This window comes from Dendrobates tinctorius, unplaced genomic scaffold (genome assembly GCF_039654945.1).
Source record: "Dendrobates tinctorius isolate UK_male_01 unplaced genomic scaffold, ASM3965494v1 ptg000016l, whole genome shotgun sequence".
NCBI lineage: Eukaryota > Metazoa > Chordata > Amphibia > Anura > Dendrobatidae > Dendrobates > Dendrobates tinctorius.
The window spans coordinates 9221827-9243168 of NW_027361684.1; the positions used below are offsets into that span (position 1 = coordinate 9221827).

At 44.2% G+C, this 21342-nt stretch overlaps 1 protein-coding gene across 2 annotated transcripts in view; it reads left to right on the forward strand.

Moving 5' to 3' along the window:
- The window catches only part of TMIGD1 (transmembrane and immunoglobulin domain containing 1), a 62743-nt gene that overhangs the window by 21048 nt on the left and 20353 nt on the right, over positions 1-21342 (forward strand). For both annotated transcript variants that reach the window (XM_073565419.1, XM_073565420.1), the window contains exon 6: positions 5565-5671. In XM_073565419.1, coding sequence (XP_073421520.1) covers positions 5565-5671 — 107 coding nt within the window. The remainder of the gene's footprint in view (positions 1-5564; positions 5672-21342) is intronic.

Here is a 21342-nt window from a genome sequence, read left to right on the forward strand (position 1 = left end):
TAGGTTCACTAATTGCTAAAACTGACCTGCCATTATGATTCTCCCGGTCATTGTGAGTTCATAGACACCAAACATGTCTAGGTTCTTTTTTATCTGAGTGGTGAAAAAAAAATCCAAACTTTGCTGAAAAAAAAAAAATTTGTGCCATTTTCCGATACCCGTCGCGTCTCAATTTTTCGTGATCTTGGCTCAGCTGAGGGCTTATTTTTTGTGCGCCGAGCTGACATTTTTAATGATACCATTTTGGTGCAGATACACTCTTTTGATCACCCATTATTGCATTTTAATGCAATGTCTCAGCGACCAAAAAAAATAATTCTGGTGTTTTTAATTTTTTTCTCTCTACGCCGTTTAGCGATCAGCTTAATTTTTTTTTTTTTATTGATAGATCGGACGATTCTGAATGCTGCGAAACCAAATATGTGTTAAATTTTATTTTATTTTCTTGTTTTATTTTGAATGGGGAAAAAGGGGGATGATTTGAACTTTTATATTTTTTTATGTATTTAAACACTTTTTTTTTTTACTTTTGTCATGCTTCAATAGTCTCCATAGGTGACTAGAAGCTGGCACAACTCGATCGGCTCAGCTACATAGAGGTGATCTGCTCATCGCCTCTATGTAGCTGAATTACTGACTTGCTATGAGCGCCAACCACTGGGTGGTGCTCATAGGAATTTGGCACTGACAACCATAGAGGTCTCCAGGAGACCTCCGGTTGTCATGCCGATACACCGGTGACCCACGATCATGTGACGTGGGTCACCGGTAAGCATATTTCCAGCGCGCTTGCCGCAAGCGCTTGTTAAATGCCGCTGTCAGCATTTTACAGCGGCATTTAACTAAATAGCCGCGAGTGGATCGTGATTCCACCCGCGGCTATTGCAGGCACATGTTAGCTGTTCAAAACAGCTGACATGTCCCGGGAAAGATGTGGGCTCCGGCAGTGATACCGACATCGGTGTAATAATACATCAGATGTCGGTAAGGGGTTAAAGAATGAGAGAGGACAGAAGATGAATTTTAGCCTAACAGGGGATCATACTGGAACTCATGATCATGAAATTGTCTAGCTTCAGGATGAACATGATTCATCAAGACCAGCGATCTTCATGCTAGTCTTGGGAATGAATGGAGGCAGAGCGCAGACTCCGTGATGAGCGGTGACTTCACCGCTAGTTACTGAGCATGGATCGGCTGCTTCCATTCATTCCCCAGTAGTTTACAGTCGGAGCGGCTAAATTAGCAGCCCTCCACCTATAAACTGATTAACCCCTGAGATGGATTACGCCATGGAATGTGACTGATCGCCAGACAGGTATGGATATTGTTGGTTTATTATTTTATACTCTTTTACAGGAGAATGATGGCGTTGATATGGAATTAGGAGTATAATAAAGCTTTAAACACTGTGTGTAGTGTATTATTTAATTAAAATACTTTATTCTTATTGTGTGTGTTTATTTAACCCTCTTATTACTATAGGATTAGTAATGGATAGGTGTCTTATTGACACCTCTCCATTACTAAGCTGGGCTTAATGTCACCTTACAATAAAAAGATGGCATTAACCCCTTAATAACCCCACTTGCCACCACTACGGGGCAGTGGTAAGAACCTGGCAAAGCTCCAGAATAGGTGCATCTAATAGATGTGCCTTTTTCTGGGCAGCTGGGGGGCTGCCGTTTTTAGGCTGGGGGGGCCAAGATCAATGGCCCCTTACCAGCCTGAGAATATCAGCCCTTAGCTGTCAGCTTTAGTCAGGTTGGTTGTCAAAAAAAGGGAGGACCCCATGCCTTTTTTTTAAATTATTTATTTAAATTAAAAAAACAGCGTGGGGACCCTCTATTCTTGAGAATCAATCTTGAGAACCAACCTTGCTGCAGTTGACAGCTGAGGACTGTAGCCCCCAGCTGTAAGTTTCGTCTGGTTGGTTCACAAGCAGAGGGGGACCCCACGTCGGGTTTTCATTCATTCTTCTCTCCTGCTCGCTGTTGCCGGCAGAGCAGGAGAGAAGAATGACAGCCACGTTCATCACCAGACGCAGGGGAACAGCGCTTACAGTAGCGCTTCTTCCCCGGCAGCCGTCCGTGAGCACGGAGGACAGTGTGAACTGTTCTCCGTGTGCACGTGTTCAGCACTTTTGTGGACCATGCGCTCCCACAAACATGACATGTCGCTGTGTTTTTCACACGGACCGTGTGTCCGTGAAAACATGCTGACATGTGCAGCGATACATTCATTTTAATGTGTCTATGTGTGTCAGTGTCTCCGGTACGTGAGGAAACGGTCACTACACGTACCTAAACCACTGACGTGTGAAACCGGCGTTACTGAAATAGGTGCATCTTACAAGTGCTATGCATCTCCGCCAGGGATGTACGCCAGTCTGGGATTGAAGTACACTTTGGCGTAAGTTAGGCCACTAAACTAACTTTTCATGAATTAGAGCGGAAGACATAGCCACAACCCGTCCTGACAATTTGGCAAAAGATGGTTAGCCTGACGTATGAACTGCAAAAGTCACAAATATTTTTTGCAACTTTCAAGTTCCACTTTTTAAGGTGTTCTGTCATAATTCTGGTGTAAACGTCTTAATGATTAAGGTCCAATATTCCTATCAATACAGTGAAGTGGAGGAAAAGGGTAAAAACTATTCTCAGTGTGCCAGGGAAAGTGACAAAATTTAGAATAGATGTCATCATTTTTGGCTAGATAGATCAAAAATGAAATTTTTATAAAGTAATAGCATAAAGCTGCATCCACACATAATTGACCCATGAGTCTCCACATTTGCAGCCTAGCTCTTTACACATTTCTCCAAAAAAAGATTATAATCGTCATGTCTGACCCTTAGGCACTTTGGCCTCCATTCATTCATTATTTTGGTGTGCATTCCAAAATTCTGTTCTAAAACACCTTAAATCACAATTTTTTTTTGCACAACTCGGAAATTGCCTCAAAATATTATGGGGGCGATTAATCAAGACTGGCGATTCTCTCGCTGATCTTGATGAGGGGGCGTTCTTGAGCAGACCCTATCGATTCATTAACTGGCTTATACCTCTTAATGAATCAGGTGAGGCGCGTAGTGGTGTGAGACTCTATGTACGCCTTGCCACATCTTACTGTAGCCCCTGCTGGGGTAAGATTTGTGGCATAGTGAACACCGCAACTCATCATAAATTTGACGAGTGGAGGTCGTAATGTCCTGTCCTGCCCAGCTGCACCCGCTTTGTTGAGGCTGGAGTGAGATTGCCAAATCATATTTTTGCACAACCTCTTTTCAAAGCTTTTTCTAGGCATTTATGCTCAGCTATTCCAATATGGGTCTAGCTTGGGCTGCCTCTGGCTATTCATGCTGTACAGATTCATGAAAAACGATGCCACTTAATGGCGTAACTTAATTCAGGAATCTTTGGAAGGACATTTCTGTCAGTTTATAGAAGCACCTAACACATTAAATGTTGCGCTCCTCTTGATGAATTAGGCACGTACTCCACCAATCCTGTTCATTGAGACCGGGGTGTTATAAATGGGTCACCGAGGAGGATGGCAGGAACAGGCTAAGCCACCAGAAGACCAGAGAGGTTGGTAACTAAGCGGATTGCAGACCCCTGATCTTATCCGCACAACTAGCAGTAGCCGTGGAGCGTTCCTACGATGCCCTGGACACTTCGTCACAGCTGGAGGACTAACTAAGCCTAAAGACAGAAAGATGAAGCAGATCCCCAAATGAATAGAAAGCCCCCAAACATATATTGTCGGTGAGACAAGATGAGACACAAACACAGGTAGAGAACAGACTGAGCAAACGGTGGGGCCCAAGCTGTCTAGACAGGACAGGACAGGACAGAAAAAGATGCTGTCGCAATCACGCACAAAACCCTGAAAAAGTCCAACACTTCTGATATACAAAAAAACCTGAGATCACACGATCTCACCCCTGCTAGATCAGCACTCTGGTATAAACTGGCAGCAAGCAAAAAGATACTAAGATAACAGGGGACTGAACAAGCTGCAGCATATGAAGCAGGGCCCAGCTGTTGTGAACTCTCTTAATCCGACTTTTGAGGCAAGGCTCCCTCTGGTGGATACTGCTGGTAGTGGAGCTGGTCAACATGATGTTAACCCAACAGCTGCTGAGGATAATTGGAGGAGTGGGGGTAGTGACTGGGACTACATAAGTGAGCAGACTTCTCTCAGTGGCTGTCGGTGATACTCCTTTCTTTGCTTATTGAGGATTTCTGTCTCCTGCCTGATCCTGCATTTTTCAGCTAAGTGTCATTTGCTAAACCCTTTGCATCTGATCTTGCCTTGCTGTCAGGGGTCAGCTTGCTCCACCTGGGGCTGCTGGCTCCTGCCCTGTATTTTTGTATCTTGTGTTTGTTTGCTCAGTCCCCTGCTGTATTAGCCTGTTGCTAGCCACCAGTTCACACCTGTGTGCTGATATAGTGAGGGCGAGGTTATGCAAACCTCAGTATTTTTGTACATCAGTTGTGTTGGAATTTTTAGGGTTTTTGCGTGATTGCAGACAGTGCCTTTTCTGTCCTATCTAATCAGTGTGGGCTTGTGCTTTATCGTGTCTCACCGACAATATATGTTTGGGGGCTGTCTATTCCTTTGGGGATCTGCTCCGGGGCAGTTTAGATTTCACCTTTCTGTCTTTAGGCTTAGTTAGTCCTCTGGCTGTGATGGAGCGTCTAGGGCAAAGGAGGAACGCTCCATGGCTACTGCTAGTTGTGTTAAGATCAGGGGTCTGCAATCCGCTGAGCGACCAACCTCTCTGGTGTTCTGGTGGCATAGCCTATTGCGCTCTCCTCCTCGGTGACCCATTCATAACACCCAGCGCTGCCCCCAGCAGGGAGCACGCTGAAGCCTTACAGCAAAACAGAAAGCCAAAAAAAGACACAACCAGATTAGATGCAAAGGATTAGCGAAAGACTCACTTAGCTGAACATGCAGATCAGGCAGGGGACAAAAGAGCTCCAAATGCACACAGAGGAAAAAATCACCAGCAACCTTCAAGAGCAGCCAGCTCCACTATATGCTTCCCAGCCAGCAATCCCAGATTCCCAATTATCATCGTCAGGTGGAGAACCTCCATCCACCTGGCCAGCTCCACTACTCTCAGTAACCACCAGAGGGAGCTTCGGCTCAGAAATCCGAGCAAGGGAGTTCACAATACCAGGGTGCACAAGGCTTGTCATAATGGATTGGTATCTCTGTGCAAAGCCATATATAGTAAGAGCACAAATCAGGATGGATTCCATATTATGGATTCATAGAACATAAATCTATAACATAATTGTAAGAGTAAGCTCTATTTCTGTTCCTGTTACAAATTTGGTACCGTGCAAAGTCAACAACATTGTCATGCTAACAACATTTTCGCTAAAAGCCATTCGACCACTCAATGCTAGTATTCATGATGGATGGTTCTTGGTTTCTGTGAGCAATACAATCCAATAACTTTGGGTATACAAAGGTGGTATCGATGTACTGGAGATTATTAGGTTACTGAGTCAATGTAGTCAAAATAATATGTAGTGTCTCTTTAACAGATCGCCAACCCGGTCTTCCAGTGGAAGCGATCGCGGCAGCAGTGGTGGTAGGAGCACTTATAATCTCGTTTGGAATGTTTGCACGAAGAGACAAAGTATTTAAAGCGGTGAGTATTAAAATACTATGCAAAAAAAAGGATTTATCATAAGATAGGATGAGAAGAATAAAATGTGTGTTTATGTATATATCCTGTCATGAGAAAAACTAAGTACACCACAAATTGAATTCTATGGGGTTTTTTTTATATATCAAGACATAATAAAAAAATGATCCATAGAAGGTCTTAAACTAGGTAAATATGTAAATACAACCTCAAATACTCAATAACTTATAACAAATTACACTCTAACAAAATGTAGTGAGTGAAAAATTATGGAAGTAGAGTGTAAGTAGCAGCCAAGTGCTGCTTATCAAATGACCTTAAGTGTTCATCAGCAAGTATGACCACCTCTATAAGGGTGTGTGCACACGCTGCGGATTCTGCTGCGGATCCGCAGCGGTTTTGGTCCTGCGGATCCGCAGCAGTGTCTGCTGCAGTGTACAGTACCATTATAATCAATGGAAATAGAAATCCGCAGTGCACACTGTGCGTAATTTTCCGCGTGGATTTGCTGCTGTTTCAAAACCTCAGCATGTCAATTTTTTGTGCGGATTCCGCTGCGGTTTGGTACCTGCTCCATGGCAGGTGTGAAACTTCAGGGTAAACCCGCAGGCTAAACCGCAGAAAATCTGCAGATAAACCGCAGGTCTTTTGACCTGTGGTTTTACCTGCGGATTTACACAAATCCGCGCGGAGAGTTCCGCAGGACAATCCGCAGCGTGTGCACACACCCTAAAAGTTTATAGAAGTTTTTATAGTTTTGCTAATATGGAGCAATCAGGTATGTGTTAACTCGGAACAAAGGAGGAAATACATAAGCAATTATCTTGAAGAAGCATTTGTTGCTGCCAATAAATCTGGAAAGGGTTATAAGGCCATTTTGAAACAATTCTGAGTCAATCATTGTTAAAGATTATTCACAAATCAGTGATAAAGATTATTCACAAGGGGAAATCATTCAAATCATTAGCAATCTTCCAAGGAGTGAAACATCCCAGAAAATTTCCCTCATGCTCAGAACGCGCAATGGTCAGGGAAATTGCAAAAAAAAAAAAAAAACAAAACGGATTACTTACCGGTAATACTCTTTTGTAGAGTCCACGACAGAACCCACTGAGAGAGGGGATCCGCCCCCGGAACAGGAAACCTACAGAGAGATAAATGGGGCGGTCCCCCTCGCTCCCTCAGTTTGTGTTACCGAGAACGGAGGAACCGCCATACATGTTTTAGTCAATTTGTTTGGGCGATTCATCTATCTTACCCCTATGTAGTTTTATGCTTACTAAGTTTAATCACATATCTAACTTAACTCATAATCTCCACCACCAAGGAGACCCATGTGTGAAAAATTCTTACGGGAGGGAAGTGAGCGGGTGCTGTCGTGGACTCTACAAAAGAGTATTACCGGTAAGTAATCCGGTTTTTCCTCTTCGCCACGACAGCACCCACTGAGAGATTTCCAGAGATAATCACTTGGGAGGGCACACCGTGTTAAGGACTGATCTACCAAAAGTTAGATCCTCGGTAGAGGACAAATCTAGTCTATAGTGACTATAAAAGGTAGACGGAGAAGACCAGGTTGCAGCCTTACATATTTGTTCAATTGGGACGTTCGCCCTCTCGGCCCAGGAGGATGATATGGCTCTAGTAGAGTGCGCCTTAATCCCCAGTGGAGGGTCTTCTCCTTTTGCCAAATATGCCATTGTGATCGCATCTCTAATCCATCTGGATATTGTGCCTGATGTAACTGCAGACCCCTTCCTGTTACCCTGGAAGGAGACAAAAAGAGACCTACTCTGCCTCCAGGGACTGGTCCTATCTAGGTAGGCTAGCACCGCTCTTTTCACATCTAAAGTGTGATATTTCACCTCGTCCTGTGTTGACGGGTTCTCATAGAAGGAAGGTAGGTATATCTCCTGAGATCTATGAAATTTAGTTGCCCGTTTTGGAAGGTAGGACGGGTCTGTCTTTAAAATCAGACTGTCTCGTGTTATTGACAGGAACGGAGGGTCTACTGATAGAGCGTGAAGATCACTCACTCTTCTAGCCGATACTAAGGCTACTAGCATAGCAGTTTTTAATGAGAGGCACTTCACTGATGCTGAGCTTATGGGCTCAAATGGTGCCTGAGTGAAAGCATCCAAAACTAGAGTAAGGTTCCATGCTGGTAGCTGAGGAATATGCATCGGTTCTGAGCATTGACAAGCTGAGATGAAACGGGTCACCCATCTATTCGCTGCCACGTTATAGTTAAATAGGGCTCCTAGGGCTGACACGTGGACCTTTAGAGTGCTTACCGAGAGCCTTAATTCTCGGCCTCTTTGCAGAAATTCTAGAATGGCCGTAATGGGTACTTCACCGGCTAGTTTTGCTGGGTGAAAGGCCAGGAACTTTCTCCACACTTTAGCATATATTTTTGTTGTGGACTCCTTCCTACTTTGTAGCAGGGTATTGATTAGGTTCTTTGAGAAACCTCTCTGCCTCAGTAGCTCCCTTTCAAATTCCAGGCCGCTAGGTGCAGGGCTTTGGCCTGTGGATGGTAGCAGGGTCCCTGCGAGAGAAGATTCTGGTGCAGCGGCAGGATCCACGGGTTGGTTACTGACATGGCTCTCAGCCATGAAAACCACGGTCTTTTTGGCCAAAAAGGGGCTATCAAGATGACCCTCGCTCTCTCCTGTCTTATCTTCCTGACTACTGTTGGTAGTAGACCCATTGGAGGGAAGGCATAGGCTAGCTGGAATGTCCAGGGTGCTTGGAGGGCATCTAGAATGTCTGGGTTGTCTGACCTGTAGAGTGAAGCAAACCTTCTTACGTGCCTGTAGGCTCTGGTCGCGAATAGGTCTATCTCTGGTCTGCCCCATTCTGACGCTATCATTTCGAAGACGTGCCTGCTGAGGACCCACTCACCCTGATATAGGGCCTGGCGACTGAGATAGTCTGCTCGGGAGTTGTCTACTCCTCTTATATGGAGTGCTGACAAGGAGAGAAGATGTACCTCGGCCATTTCTATGATCTTTCCCGCGATAGACATCAGTGGCACCGACCGCGTGCCTCCTTGCCGGTTTATATAGGCCACTGCGGTGGTATTGTCTGTCTGGATTCTTACGTGGGCGCCCCTTAACTGCGGGAGAAAATGAGATATCGCATAGAAAATCGCTGTTAGCTCCTTTACATTAGAGGAGGTCTCTATTTCATCATTACGCCACCAGTCTTGTACCATGTGCTCCTCTAGATGGGCCCCCCAACCTAAGGGGCTGGCATCCGTGGTGAGTATTTTGGAGGGAGTCACCCACCATTGCACTCCCTTCGATAAAATGGAAGGATTTAACCACCATTTTAGGGATTCAACCACCTCGGGCGATAGGGACATCTTCCCCTCCAACCGCCCCTGCAGTCTGTTTTCCTGCAGAATAGCCCACTGTAGTTCTCTGGAGTGGAACTGGGCCCATTGCACCGCTGGAATGCACGATATCAGGGACCCCAGCAAGGACATACCCTGTCTCAATGATATTACGGGTCTTCCTGTAGTATTCCGTATCTTATCGACTATGGCTATCAGTTTGGCGTGTGGCAGAAAACATTCCTCAGTTACGGAGTCTACTTGCAGGCCTAGAAACCTCTGACAGGTTACTGGTTCTAGCCTGGACTTCTCCCAGTTAATTAGCCAACCTAGTGTTTTTAGGGATGAGATAATCTTAGCTATTCTGGCTTCGCACTGTGAAACAGACTTTCCCACTATGAGTAGGTCGTCTAAGTAAGGGACAACTAGGGTGTCATTCAGCCTTACATACGACATCACCTCCAGCATCAATTTTGTAAATACCCGAGGAGCCATGGATAGCCCGAATGGCATTGCCGCAAACTGGAAATGCTGAATCCGACCTTTGAACCAGACTGCTACCCGCAGGAACCTCTGGTGCCCACGATATATGGGGAGATGGTAATAGGCGTCCTTTAGGTCCAAGACTGCCATATAACACCTGGGGAACAAAAGCTTTATTGCAGACTTTATCGACTCCATTTTAAACGACCTCAGCTTTAAGAAGGTATTAAGCTTCTTTAAATTTATTATAGTCCTGTAAGAGCCATTTGTTTTTGGGACTAAAAATAGAGGAGAATAAAAGCCCATTCCTATTTCGTCCTCTGGGACCTCTACTAGGACCCGTTTAGTTAGCAGTACTGCAATCTCCATCTCCAGCGCTTCCTGCTGTGTCCGGGACTTCATAGAGGTCAATAGGAAGGAGTTCGGTGGATGCCGAACAAATTCTAATTTTAGGCCTGATGACACAATATTTATGGCCCATGGGTTTGATGTCACCTTCTCCCATTGGCGGCTGAATTTTAATAGCCTGCCACCTACCGGTATAATGGTTTTATCGGGATCTGTCTCCCCTGAAGGGACGTTTCCCGAATAGGTTGCCCCTTTGTTTGGGGTCCTTATTTCCCCAGCGGTCCTGGGGTCTAAAGTCCTTCTTTTTACCAAACGGCGGCTTCCTGTAGGCCCTCCTGTTAAACGGAACATACGGGTTAGGAAAACCCTTCTTCCTCTCCCCCGCTTTTGTCAAAATCTCATCCAGTTCCGTGCCAAACAAGTACTTACCCTGGCAGGGTATAGCACACAGTCTAGTTTTTGTTTGTGTGTCTCCTTTCCACCCCTTCAACCATAAGGCCCGCCTGCCTGCATTGGTCAGTCCTGCCGCTCTAGCCGATAACCGGAGAGAGTCCGCGGAGGAGTCGGAGAGGAAGGCCGCTGCTCCCTTAATGAGGGGCATAGAGGAAAGGAGTCTATTCCTAGCTACTCCATTCTTAATATTGTCTTCCAAGTCATTCAGCCACACCAACATTGATCTTGCCGTGCACGTGGCTGCTATTGCGGGCTTAAAGGCTGCCGTACATGCTTCCCAAGATCTTTTAAGGAATGTATCGGTTTTACGATCCAAAGAATCAGCCAAAGTTCCCGAATCCTCTACCGGCAGGGAGGATCTACGAGAGGTAGAGGCCACTGCCACATCCACCTTGGGGGCTCTCGACCAGGCTGTAAACTCCTCATCGTCAAAGGGGTACTTACGCTTTGACGTTAAGGGGAGGAAGGTTCTCTGACCTTGTTTTTCCCACTCCCTTTTAACTAGCTCTTTAACAGCTGGGACCACTGGGAATGCCCGGACTTTTCTATGGGAAATGCCTGCAAACATTATGTCTTGTGGGGTCTTGGGGTCCTTACTCTCTGGCAGCCCCATGGTATTTCGGACAGACTTCACTAAATTACTGACACTGTCCGTGGGGAAACACGTTTGGTCCTCGTCCTCTGAGGAAAGGTATTCCTGGGACTTATCGGAATCTAGTTCCCCGGTTCCTAACGGCGACTTTGACGCCAGCGAGGCTCCTCCTCTTGGCGAACATATTTCTCTCACGGAGGAGTGACCCCCCCAAACTACTGGAACCGCCTAAGGCCCGTAGCTCCTCTCTTATCATTGCCCGGATATCCTCCTTCTTTCGTGAGGACTCCTCCTGTAAGGCCTCCTCAATACATGATTCGCATAATCTCTTAGGGTGGCCGTCTGGGAGGGGCTGAGAACATAAGGCACACTCTCTATGTTTCGCCTTCTCCGTTCTTTTAGCCTAAAGGGGGTATGGACCAGAAAGAGAAGGCCATCAATTATGTATTCTGACCGCAAAACACCCACCCGTGAGTTTCGTCAGTAAACTACCGGCTGCGGGGTCCGCAACCCAGGCTGAGGCGAGGCATGGGACGACTTCTTTTCTTTGCGCTTTTTCTCTAAGGGCTCATCTTGCCTGGAAGGTCCACTAGATTCCTTCCTGGAGCTGCCACTTTTTCTGGGGCTACTGCTTCTCCTTGTAGCACTGCTCTGTCTACTGCCATGTGGGGATTCCACTGGCTGACCTAACGGGAGCGAAGCTGGGTCATCTAAGGACGACATGACTGCGCACTAGCGCTGTGTCTGTGGCTTCCTTTTAAAGCCTTTGCTATAGCTGCTCCTCTTCTCTTTTTTTTTGTCCACCATTTTTTTTTTTTTCCTCTGGTCTGCGCATGCGCGGGCGTTGTCCCGCGGTCTCTACCTCCTGTCCTGAACCCGGAAGTCCTTTACCACTTCCGGGTTGCCTCTCCTGGGGAACGCTCGGTCACAGCGATTAGTGATGCGGCCGGCGATGCCCACCGCGCCTCTGCGCCCCGCCATCAACGCACGGGGTCCTCCTCACGTTAACCCCTGCTGCAGGTATGACTCCCGGTGGCGCTGCTCAGCACGAACGCTCGAGCTCTTCTGCCTTTCGGGGGGGGGCGCGTGGCCCAAATGGTATTTGTAATGCGCCTGCCCCCTCGGGGGGGGTATAGCCATGTCCCCCCCCCCCAGTGAGCCTTGGCACCACTGTCACCTCCGGCCTCACCTGCATTACCAGCTCTGGGGGGGGAATACACCTCTACGCCCGACGCTGCCTCCAGTCCTGGGGCCCCTGCTGCTCATATTCTGCACGCAGGCGGCTACCAGACCAGGAATCCTCTTCTGCGGGTTCCTTTCCAGGAACAGGAAACCAAAACTGAGGGTGCGAGGGGGACCGCCCCATTTATCTCTCTGTAGATTTCCTGTTCCGGGGGCGGATCCCCTCTCTCAGTGGGTGCTTTCGTGGCGAAGAGGAAAAAAAGAGCTAAATAAAGAGTCTAAAGGCCTCCGCATGTTAAATGTTCAAGTTCATGACAATACAATTAAAAAAACTGGACAAGTATAGAATGTTTGGAAGGGTTGCAAGGAGAAATCCTCTTCTTCCTAAAAAGAACACAGCAGCACAAATAAAGTTGTATCTGAACAAATTACAAGACTTCTGGAATAAATATCTTTTGGACAGACAAAACCAAAGTGGAGATGTTTGGCCATAATGCACTGTGATACTTTTGGCTAAAACCAAACACAGTATATCTGTGACTATAACTGTCTGGTGGTGGAAGGGTGATGATTTGGTTGTGTTTGCAGCCACAGGAACTGAGGAGCTTGCACTCATTTAGCTTACCATGAACTCTTCTGTATAATAAATTGTTTTAGAGTCAAATGTGAGGCTATACGTCCAAAAGATAAAGCCAGACCAAAACTGGGTAACGCAATGGGGAAATGATCACCAGCAAATCTATATCAGAATCTGAAAATGAAAAGTATCAAGGTATTACAATGACCCAGTCAAAGTCCAGAATTCAGCCCGCTCTGGCGAGGTATTAGGAGAGATGGGCATAAAAAAATGCCAACAAACCTCAATAAACTTACGGTAATCAATGCGGAAAAGAAGAGTTATCTAAATTTCTCCAGAATTACGTGAGAGACTGATTCATACAGAAAATGATTACTTCATGGCTTTTCTGTTAACAGTGATCCTTCAAGCTATTGATTCATGTGCTTAATTTTCTCATACTATTTGTGCATTTTGGCTTAGTTTTTGTACAAAAAAAAAAAAAAAAAAAAGACTGCATTATGGGATATGTCGTTCTTCAGATAAATTTTAAGACTTTCTAAGCGCCAGATTTTTTTTTTTTTTATTTCTTACATTCTTATATGTAAAACTGTAGAATTTACAGAGGGTGTACTTAGATTTCTCATGACTGTACTTATACTGCTCAAATTAATAAAAAGGCTTAAATCGAACATCATATTTTGATTAATGAAAGATTCAAATTGAAAAATCTGAATACATTTTATAATGTGTTGATAAGAATATGACGTATCAGTGGTTAGAGGAAACCAAAATCATCACACAATTGAGGGTTAGATTCCAAATTCCCTGAAGATTAAAGGAAAAAAAAAATAAAATCAAAGATGGATCTCATTTGCGTGAATTACACCATGGAAACTCATAATTTGACTCGATAATGTTTATGGCACCCACTTGTCTGTACGCACTCCTGATAACAGCTGGTCAAGATATTGATGACATGGCAGATGATGTCCTGGGGTATCTCCTCCAAGTCCTAGATCATGTTGGGGGAACACGAGGGCCAGTCAATGGCATGAATGTCTTTATCATCCAGGAATTCTCCATGAGGCTTGGCAAAGTCCTTCAAAAGGAGGAATCCATGGCCCACTGCATCAGCGTAAGGTTTGACAATGGCTCTGAGGATTTCATCCCAACATCTAACTGTGGTCAGGGTACCATTGGCTGTCACACGGAGGTTTGGTTATGCAATCTGGTCATGCTGAATGAGGTTGCAGGCGGCATATCGTTCACCACGACATCTCCTGACTAGTTCATATCTGTCACGTGTTCTGTCAAGAGAACTGGGAGCCAATGGTGGTGTTCTGTTCTCACTAAATGAGGCAGGCTCAAGTAGCAGACAGATAAACCGCTATACCGGAGTCCAATAAGGAGACTGTGGTTGAGTCTGTGCTTTTATTGAACATTATGGTATATTGATGCGGTGAAACTATAAACAATCATATACGTACAATCACTGCATGGTATAGCAGAAATACACATTATACATGTTATACAGTCTGCATGAAGGTTACAAACTTGAACAGACCAGGGATTCAACTGACTATGCTAGGCTAAAATTAGAGCAGAAATTAACTATAGGAAGCATAAATACATACCAGCAATGCAATTGCAAGGGGGATGTATTGGGGGAGTCTTTCCTTGAATGCGGAGTGAAGGAAAATGGAGGGAAATGGAGGGAGATGGAGGTTGAGCTACCATAATGCATAGCAAAAAAATGGGAGGAGATTCAGACATAAGAAATAGGAAAAAAAACAGTAAAAAGGGACCGTGAACATGACTGTGGCCGCTAGAGGAAGCCAAAACACTGCAAACAAATAAAGATTATGAATATGCAAGTTTCTCTATACTCTTACTAATAAATTTCTGCAAAATTATGCAAACAGATAATCAGAGATGACAAATTAGATGTCAGAGACAGGACAGGTGGATTGCCATTTTTGGTGTTCTCCAGTGAATTACACAATGCTGGGATGTAAACAGAGCTCCCATTAGAGAACGTTGGGTCCTGGATTCTGTTAATGTCAACTTGATAAAAAATAAGCACATCAGTAAATCGCTGAACAGCATTTTGTAGTACTCCGGTGGTGCTCCTCACGTTCCTCCAGACACAAAGGAGTAGATGCCAGTCCTGTTCCTGGGCAAATGCAAAACGAAAAACTAGAGGAAAATCAGTCAGGAAGGATAAGTAGAGAGCAATTTTATGTCTTACCATTGCCTCTCCAGTACAGCAGAGCACAATGATTCAAAATCGTTTCTGCTTTGCACATGGACAGATTAATAGCTATTGTCTATAATTCATTTGTAGTTATACTATGATGCTTATGTGTTCCCATCATATTTAGATGTAAAAGCACAGATAAAACAAATATTTTTTTTGTGCAGCATAATCTTATATTGTGGTGGTAAAACCACTATTGTTGAGCCCCATCTCTGCATCTGACGTACTATAGCCTAACCTCATATTATTCTAAGAACCTCCAGTCATTTCTGAGTGCTCACACTTCTTTGAACTGAGCAGAGCATTGTCTCAAGTAAAAATTAACCCGGATCAAATATACCAGTGAAGTAACAGAATATTCTCTATAACTGAACATGATGCTTTCACAGTTCTTTGGTCATTCTGTTGTATGGAGATTTCCCATGTAAGATTAGTGACATGTTGTTCTAACATGTGACATCTAATATCTCGCATTCCCAGAATATTCAGTCGTTCTACAAAAAGTCGCTTTCATAACTGCAGGATTGCTTCTTCACAAGCGTACATAGGGCCTGGTTCATTGAGACTGGCATTGTACTCGACAATCTTAATTAAGGGGTGTTTGAGTCAGATACAAAGAATTGATTAAAATATTCTAAACCCTTTATGAATTCTTTGCATCTTAACTATGGCGTGCCCTCAGAGTCTTACTTGGGTTGGACTCTAGGAGCCCATCTTACAGCTATATGCAAATACCTGTTAGACATTATCCCTGTTATAATGGATTGTCGACTGTAAAACAGAGGCGGCTCCTGTACATCTACGGTGTGCCCCCCTAACTGGGATGTACAGTGTCGGTAGTTTGCATTAGAGAGTTCTTTGATGAAAACAGGTTGTCACCGATCCACAGGTTAGGAAGGAGATAACTTATTTTTCAGTAGAATCCGACCACTGGAAACCGCACCAATTGGAAGAATGGAAAACTTTTATCCTTGACAGGGAACTTTTTATCACCATTTTAAAAATGGAGCGGCAGATGGGATATCTGACCACTGCTCCAATCATCCTCTTTTGCGGCTTCCAGAAAAAGTCAAGCGCAGCCACTTAGGGAATTAATGGATCAGTGGTCAAGTCATATATGCCGCTCCATACTAATGGGGATAAAAGTTGCACATTCTGCAGATCGGTGCAGGTCCCAGCAGTCAATAACTTTCATCGTAGAACCCCTGTAAGTGCAGGGTAGTTGCTTTCACCGTAGAACCTACTGTGTAATATTCAGAGAACAGGAAGGGGTTAAACATTCAGGCTATGTACCCACATATGCAGAAAAAAAACCGGACTCCTTTCCAGGAAAAACAAGCGTTTTTCGCGTTTTTTAAGCATTTTATTTACAGAAGCATCCACATGCTCATAGAATATAGTTGGAAATGCGTTTTTTCTGCAAAATCAATGAACATGCTGCGTTTTTTCCGCGATGCATTTTTTCTGCGGAAAAAAACGCATCATGTGCACAAAAATTGCGGAATTCATTAAAAAGATTGGGATGCTTAATGTATGCATTTTTGAAGCTTTTTTTGCCGGGAAAAACGCTTAAAAAAACGTGCAAAACACACTTACGTGGGTACACAGCCTCAAATATTTAATCTCTATTGGAAATCAAGAATGTTCCCCTTATTGATATCAGATAGAACAATGGACCGTCATTCACAATACAATGCACTATACCGAGACCAATAATACCACATACAAGGAAAAATTACTGCCACACCGTGACCAGACTACATATTATCACCACACACTGACCGAATAATAGAACATGCAGGGTTTAAATACCACCACACTATGACCAGACCACATATTACCACCACATAGTCACTTAATACAGTCACACCATGACCAGACCACATATTACCACCTCATAGTGACTGAATAATACTACATACAAGAGAGAAATTCCACCACACCATGACCAGACCACATATCACCATCAAATAGTGACTGAATACTACAATACTGATCATTAACAAAAACCACAATACTAATTAGTGATCACCAGTGATATTATACACAGTAGCTCTGTGTATAGTGTCAGTGTACAGTTAATATAGTGAACACCAGTGACATTATACACAGGAGCTCTGTATATAGTGTACAGGTACTACAGTGACCACCGGTGACATTTTACACAGAAGCTCTGTATATAGTGTCAGTCTACAGGAAACACACTGACTCACCAGTGATGTCTGTAGTTGAAGTCAGTCATCTTCACCTTCTTCTTCATCCAGTGCAGACCACCATCACTTCTTCAAGCCAGGACTAGTCTCTGCAGAAAATAACAGTTATCTATAGCTGGCTGCCTCCAGAGTACATTCCCCACTTTTTTTTTACCCAATTTTTACAACACATCAGATGAAGAAAAAAAGCAACATAGAGCCGCCCTGCACAGTAACAGGACCCCTTTTTGTCCTCCCTCCCATGGAAGGCAGTATCCCCAAAATAAATGAAATTACGGCAGTAATAATGTCCTCTGATTGGCCCCTACAATAATTATTTTGCAACTTGTCACCATAAACCAATAATGTATGTTCCTCATCCTGAATCCCATACATTAGGTCACCCCTTTAATAAGGTCCCAGATCTTGAGCCCCTTTATTTAATGTCCCCATACTAGGCCCCTATGTACACGTTAACCCCTTTACGACCTATGATGTATATATACACATCATAGGTCGCCTCTCCATCTTTGGTGCCAGCACCTTTTCCGGCACATGACCACTGATCTGATCATCTTTCATGTGCCCCTAACAACCACGGGTGGAATCGTGATCCACCCGTGGCTGTTAACATGATATTGCTAAATGCCGCTGATAATGTCTGACAGCGGCATTGAATCTGTACAAACCAGATGCACGTCGCTAGTTCCATCCATTGGCGTTCCTGTCACATGATCGCGGGGCGTCAATGGGTTGTCATGGCAACTCGGGGTCTGCAGGAGTCCCCTGTGGTTGTCATTGCAGAGATGAGCATTTTTGCAACACATAGCAGCGCTACAGCCCTGCTATGTGTAGCACAAGCGATTGCAGCATCAACTCTTCTAAGGAGACTATTGAAGTATGTTAGAAAAAAACAGTTTAAAAAAAAAAAAATTATTATAAAAAAGTTCAAATCACTCCCCTTTTGCCCCATTTAAAATATAGAAAAAAATAAAATAAAAAATAAACATATTTCAGAATACACGTTCAGAAATGCTCGATCTATCAAAATCTAAAAATAATTCATCCAAATGGTAAACAGCGTAATGAGAAAAAATAAAAATGCCAGAATTACATTTTTTTTAATCACTTAAAAAAGAACCTATACATGATGACCTGGAGAATCAATGGCAGTTCAATTTCAGCATTTAGTGAACATGGAAGGGGAAAAAAATAAAAAATTGTGGAAATGCACTTTTTTTTTTGTAATTTCACCTTGGGAGTTTTTTCCAGGACACTATATTGTAAAATCAATGGTGCTGTTCAAAAGTACAACTTGTCCCGCAAAAAACAAGCCCTAAAATGGCTCTATTGATGGAAAAATGCCCCTTCCAGTAGTAATATTCCTATCCTGGACCCCTTTATTTAATGTCCCTATATCAGCCTCTACATCCACTACACTTCCCAATCACAGAGGGGGTGGGGGGATTCTTCTCACCTTCCTGCGCTCCCCCGGTGTCCTTTCTTGTGGCTTTATATTCGGCGGCGGCGGTTAAATGGCCAACAACTGCAGCTGTAACACTGAGCTTTGTGACAGGTCGCGTGCTGACGTCACATAACAGTAACATTGAAAGACCACTGGCCTATCAAAGGCTGAAGCCCTCAGCATGCGGCCTCTGATAGCAGTTGTGCTAAACAGCCACCGGCCTATGTGACGTCGGTGCGTGGCCTGTCAAAGAGCAGAGCGCCCTGTCACAGTTGCAGCCGGCGTTCATCTTGATGTGCGTCGTCGCCAGGGCCAGCTCCAGGTTTTCGTGGGCCCTGGTCGAAAGAGTCTCAGTGGTCCCCTTTAACACATTCCACGGATTCATGATGCACAGATAAGAAATATAGGGATAGTACAATGCCGAATTCTTGCAGCGCACACAGTGACAGCAGACTTAATACTTTAGATCTGACAGTATAGTCCTCCATACAGTTTTATGGGCACCACATATTTCTCCATATAAAATTATAGACACCACATAGTCCTATATACAGAATCATGGACACCACAAAGTCCTCCGTACAGAATTATAGTCACCACATAGTCCTCCATATTTAATTAGGGGCCTCATATAATGTTCCATACAGTATAATGGGCCCCATACATTGCTCCATACAGTATCATAGGCCCCATATATATTGCTCGATACAGTATAATAGGCCTCATATTTCTCCATACAGTATTATAGGCCCCATATATTGCTCCATACAGTATAATGGGCTCCACATAGTGCTCCATACAGTATAGTGTCCCCACAGTGCTCCATAAAGCATAGTGGCACCATATCTTATTCAATACAATATAATGGGCTCCATACATTGCTCCATACAGTATCATAGGCCCCATATATTGCTCGATACAGTATAATGGGTGCCATATACTGCTCCATACAGTATAATGGGCTCCATATATTGCTCCATACAGTATAATGGGGCTCCATATATTGTTCCATACAGCATAATGGGCCCTATGTATTGCCCCATATAATTCTCTATACAGTATAATGGGCTCCATATATTGCTCAATACAGTATATTGGCCCCATATATTGCTCCTTAAAGTATAATGGGCCACATGTATTGCTCCACACACTATATATTGCCAACATATAGCGCTCCATACAGTATAATGGGCCCTATATATATATATATTGATCCATACTGTATAATGGACCCCATATATTGCCCCATACAGTATAATGAGCTCCATATTTTGCTCCATACAGTACAATGGACCTCATATATTGCTCTTTACAGTATATGATGCCACAAATATTGCTCCATACAGTATAACGGGTCTCATATAATGCTCCATATAGTATAATAGGCCCTATATGTTGTTCCATACAGTATAATGGGCCCCATATAATTCTCCATACAGTATAATGGGTTCGAGAACTTGTTCCATACAGTATAATGGGCCCCATATAATGCTCAGTACAGTATAATGGCCTCCATATCTTGCGGCATATAGTATAATGGGCCCCATGTAATGCCAAATACAGTACGATGGGCTTCATATAATGCCCCATACAGTATATATTGGCCACCATATAATTCTTCCAATGGCTCCATTTATTGTTCCACACAGTACAATAGCCCCAAATGTTGCTCCATACAGTATACAATTTCCCCCATGCAATGCTCCATACATTAAAATGGGCCCCATATATTGTTCAATACAGTATAATGGGCCCCATACATGGCTCCATGCAATATACGGTAATCCTCCCCATATATTGCTCCATACAGTATAATGGGCCCCATATAATTCTCCATACAGTATAGTGGGCTCCATATAGTATAACTAGCTGAAGAGCCCGGCACTGCCCGGGCATAGTAACTAACTGTGGTTATAGAAAATTATAATTATCCTCCATCCCATAGTCCCGTGCCCATATACCCATCATACATATCCACTATCCCATAGGCCCGTGCCCATATACCCATCATACATATCCTCCATCCCAAAGTCGAGTGCCCATATACCCATCACACATCCTCCATCCCATAGTCCCATGCCCATATACCCATCATACATATTCTCCATCCCATAGTCCCATGCCCATATACCCATCATACATATTCTCCATCCCATAGTCCCATGCCCATCATACATATTCGCCATCCCATAGTCGAGTGCCCATATACCCATCATACATATCCTCCATCCCATAGTCGAGTGCCCATATACCCATCATACATATCCGCCATCTCATAGTCCCGTGCCCATACACCCGTCATACATATCCTCCATCCTATAGTCCAGTGCCCGTATACCCACACATCCTCTATTCCATAATCCCGTGCCCATACACATATCCACCATCCCATAGTCCCGTGCCCATATACCCATCAAACATATCCTCTATTCCATAGTCCAGTGCCGATATACCCATCACACATCTTCCATCCCATAGTCCCGTGCCCATATACCCGTCATACATATCCTCCATCCCATAGTCCAGTGCCAATATACCCATCACACATCCTCCATCCCATAGTCCCGTTCCCATATACCCATCATACATATCCTCCATCCCATAGTCCCGTGCCCATATACATATCCTCCATCCCATAGTGCCGTTCCCATATACCCATCATACATATCCTCCATCCCATAGTCCGGTGCCCATATACTCATCACACATCCTCCATCTCATAGTCAACCATTATGACATCATAATGAGCGGCGGCGGGGCTTGCAACCTTTGATGACATCAGCGTCGCCATGGCAACCATTGTGAC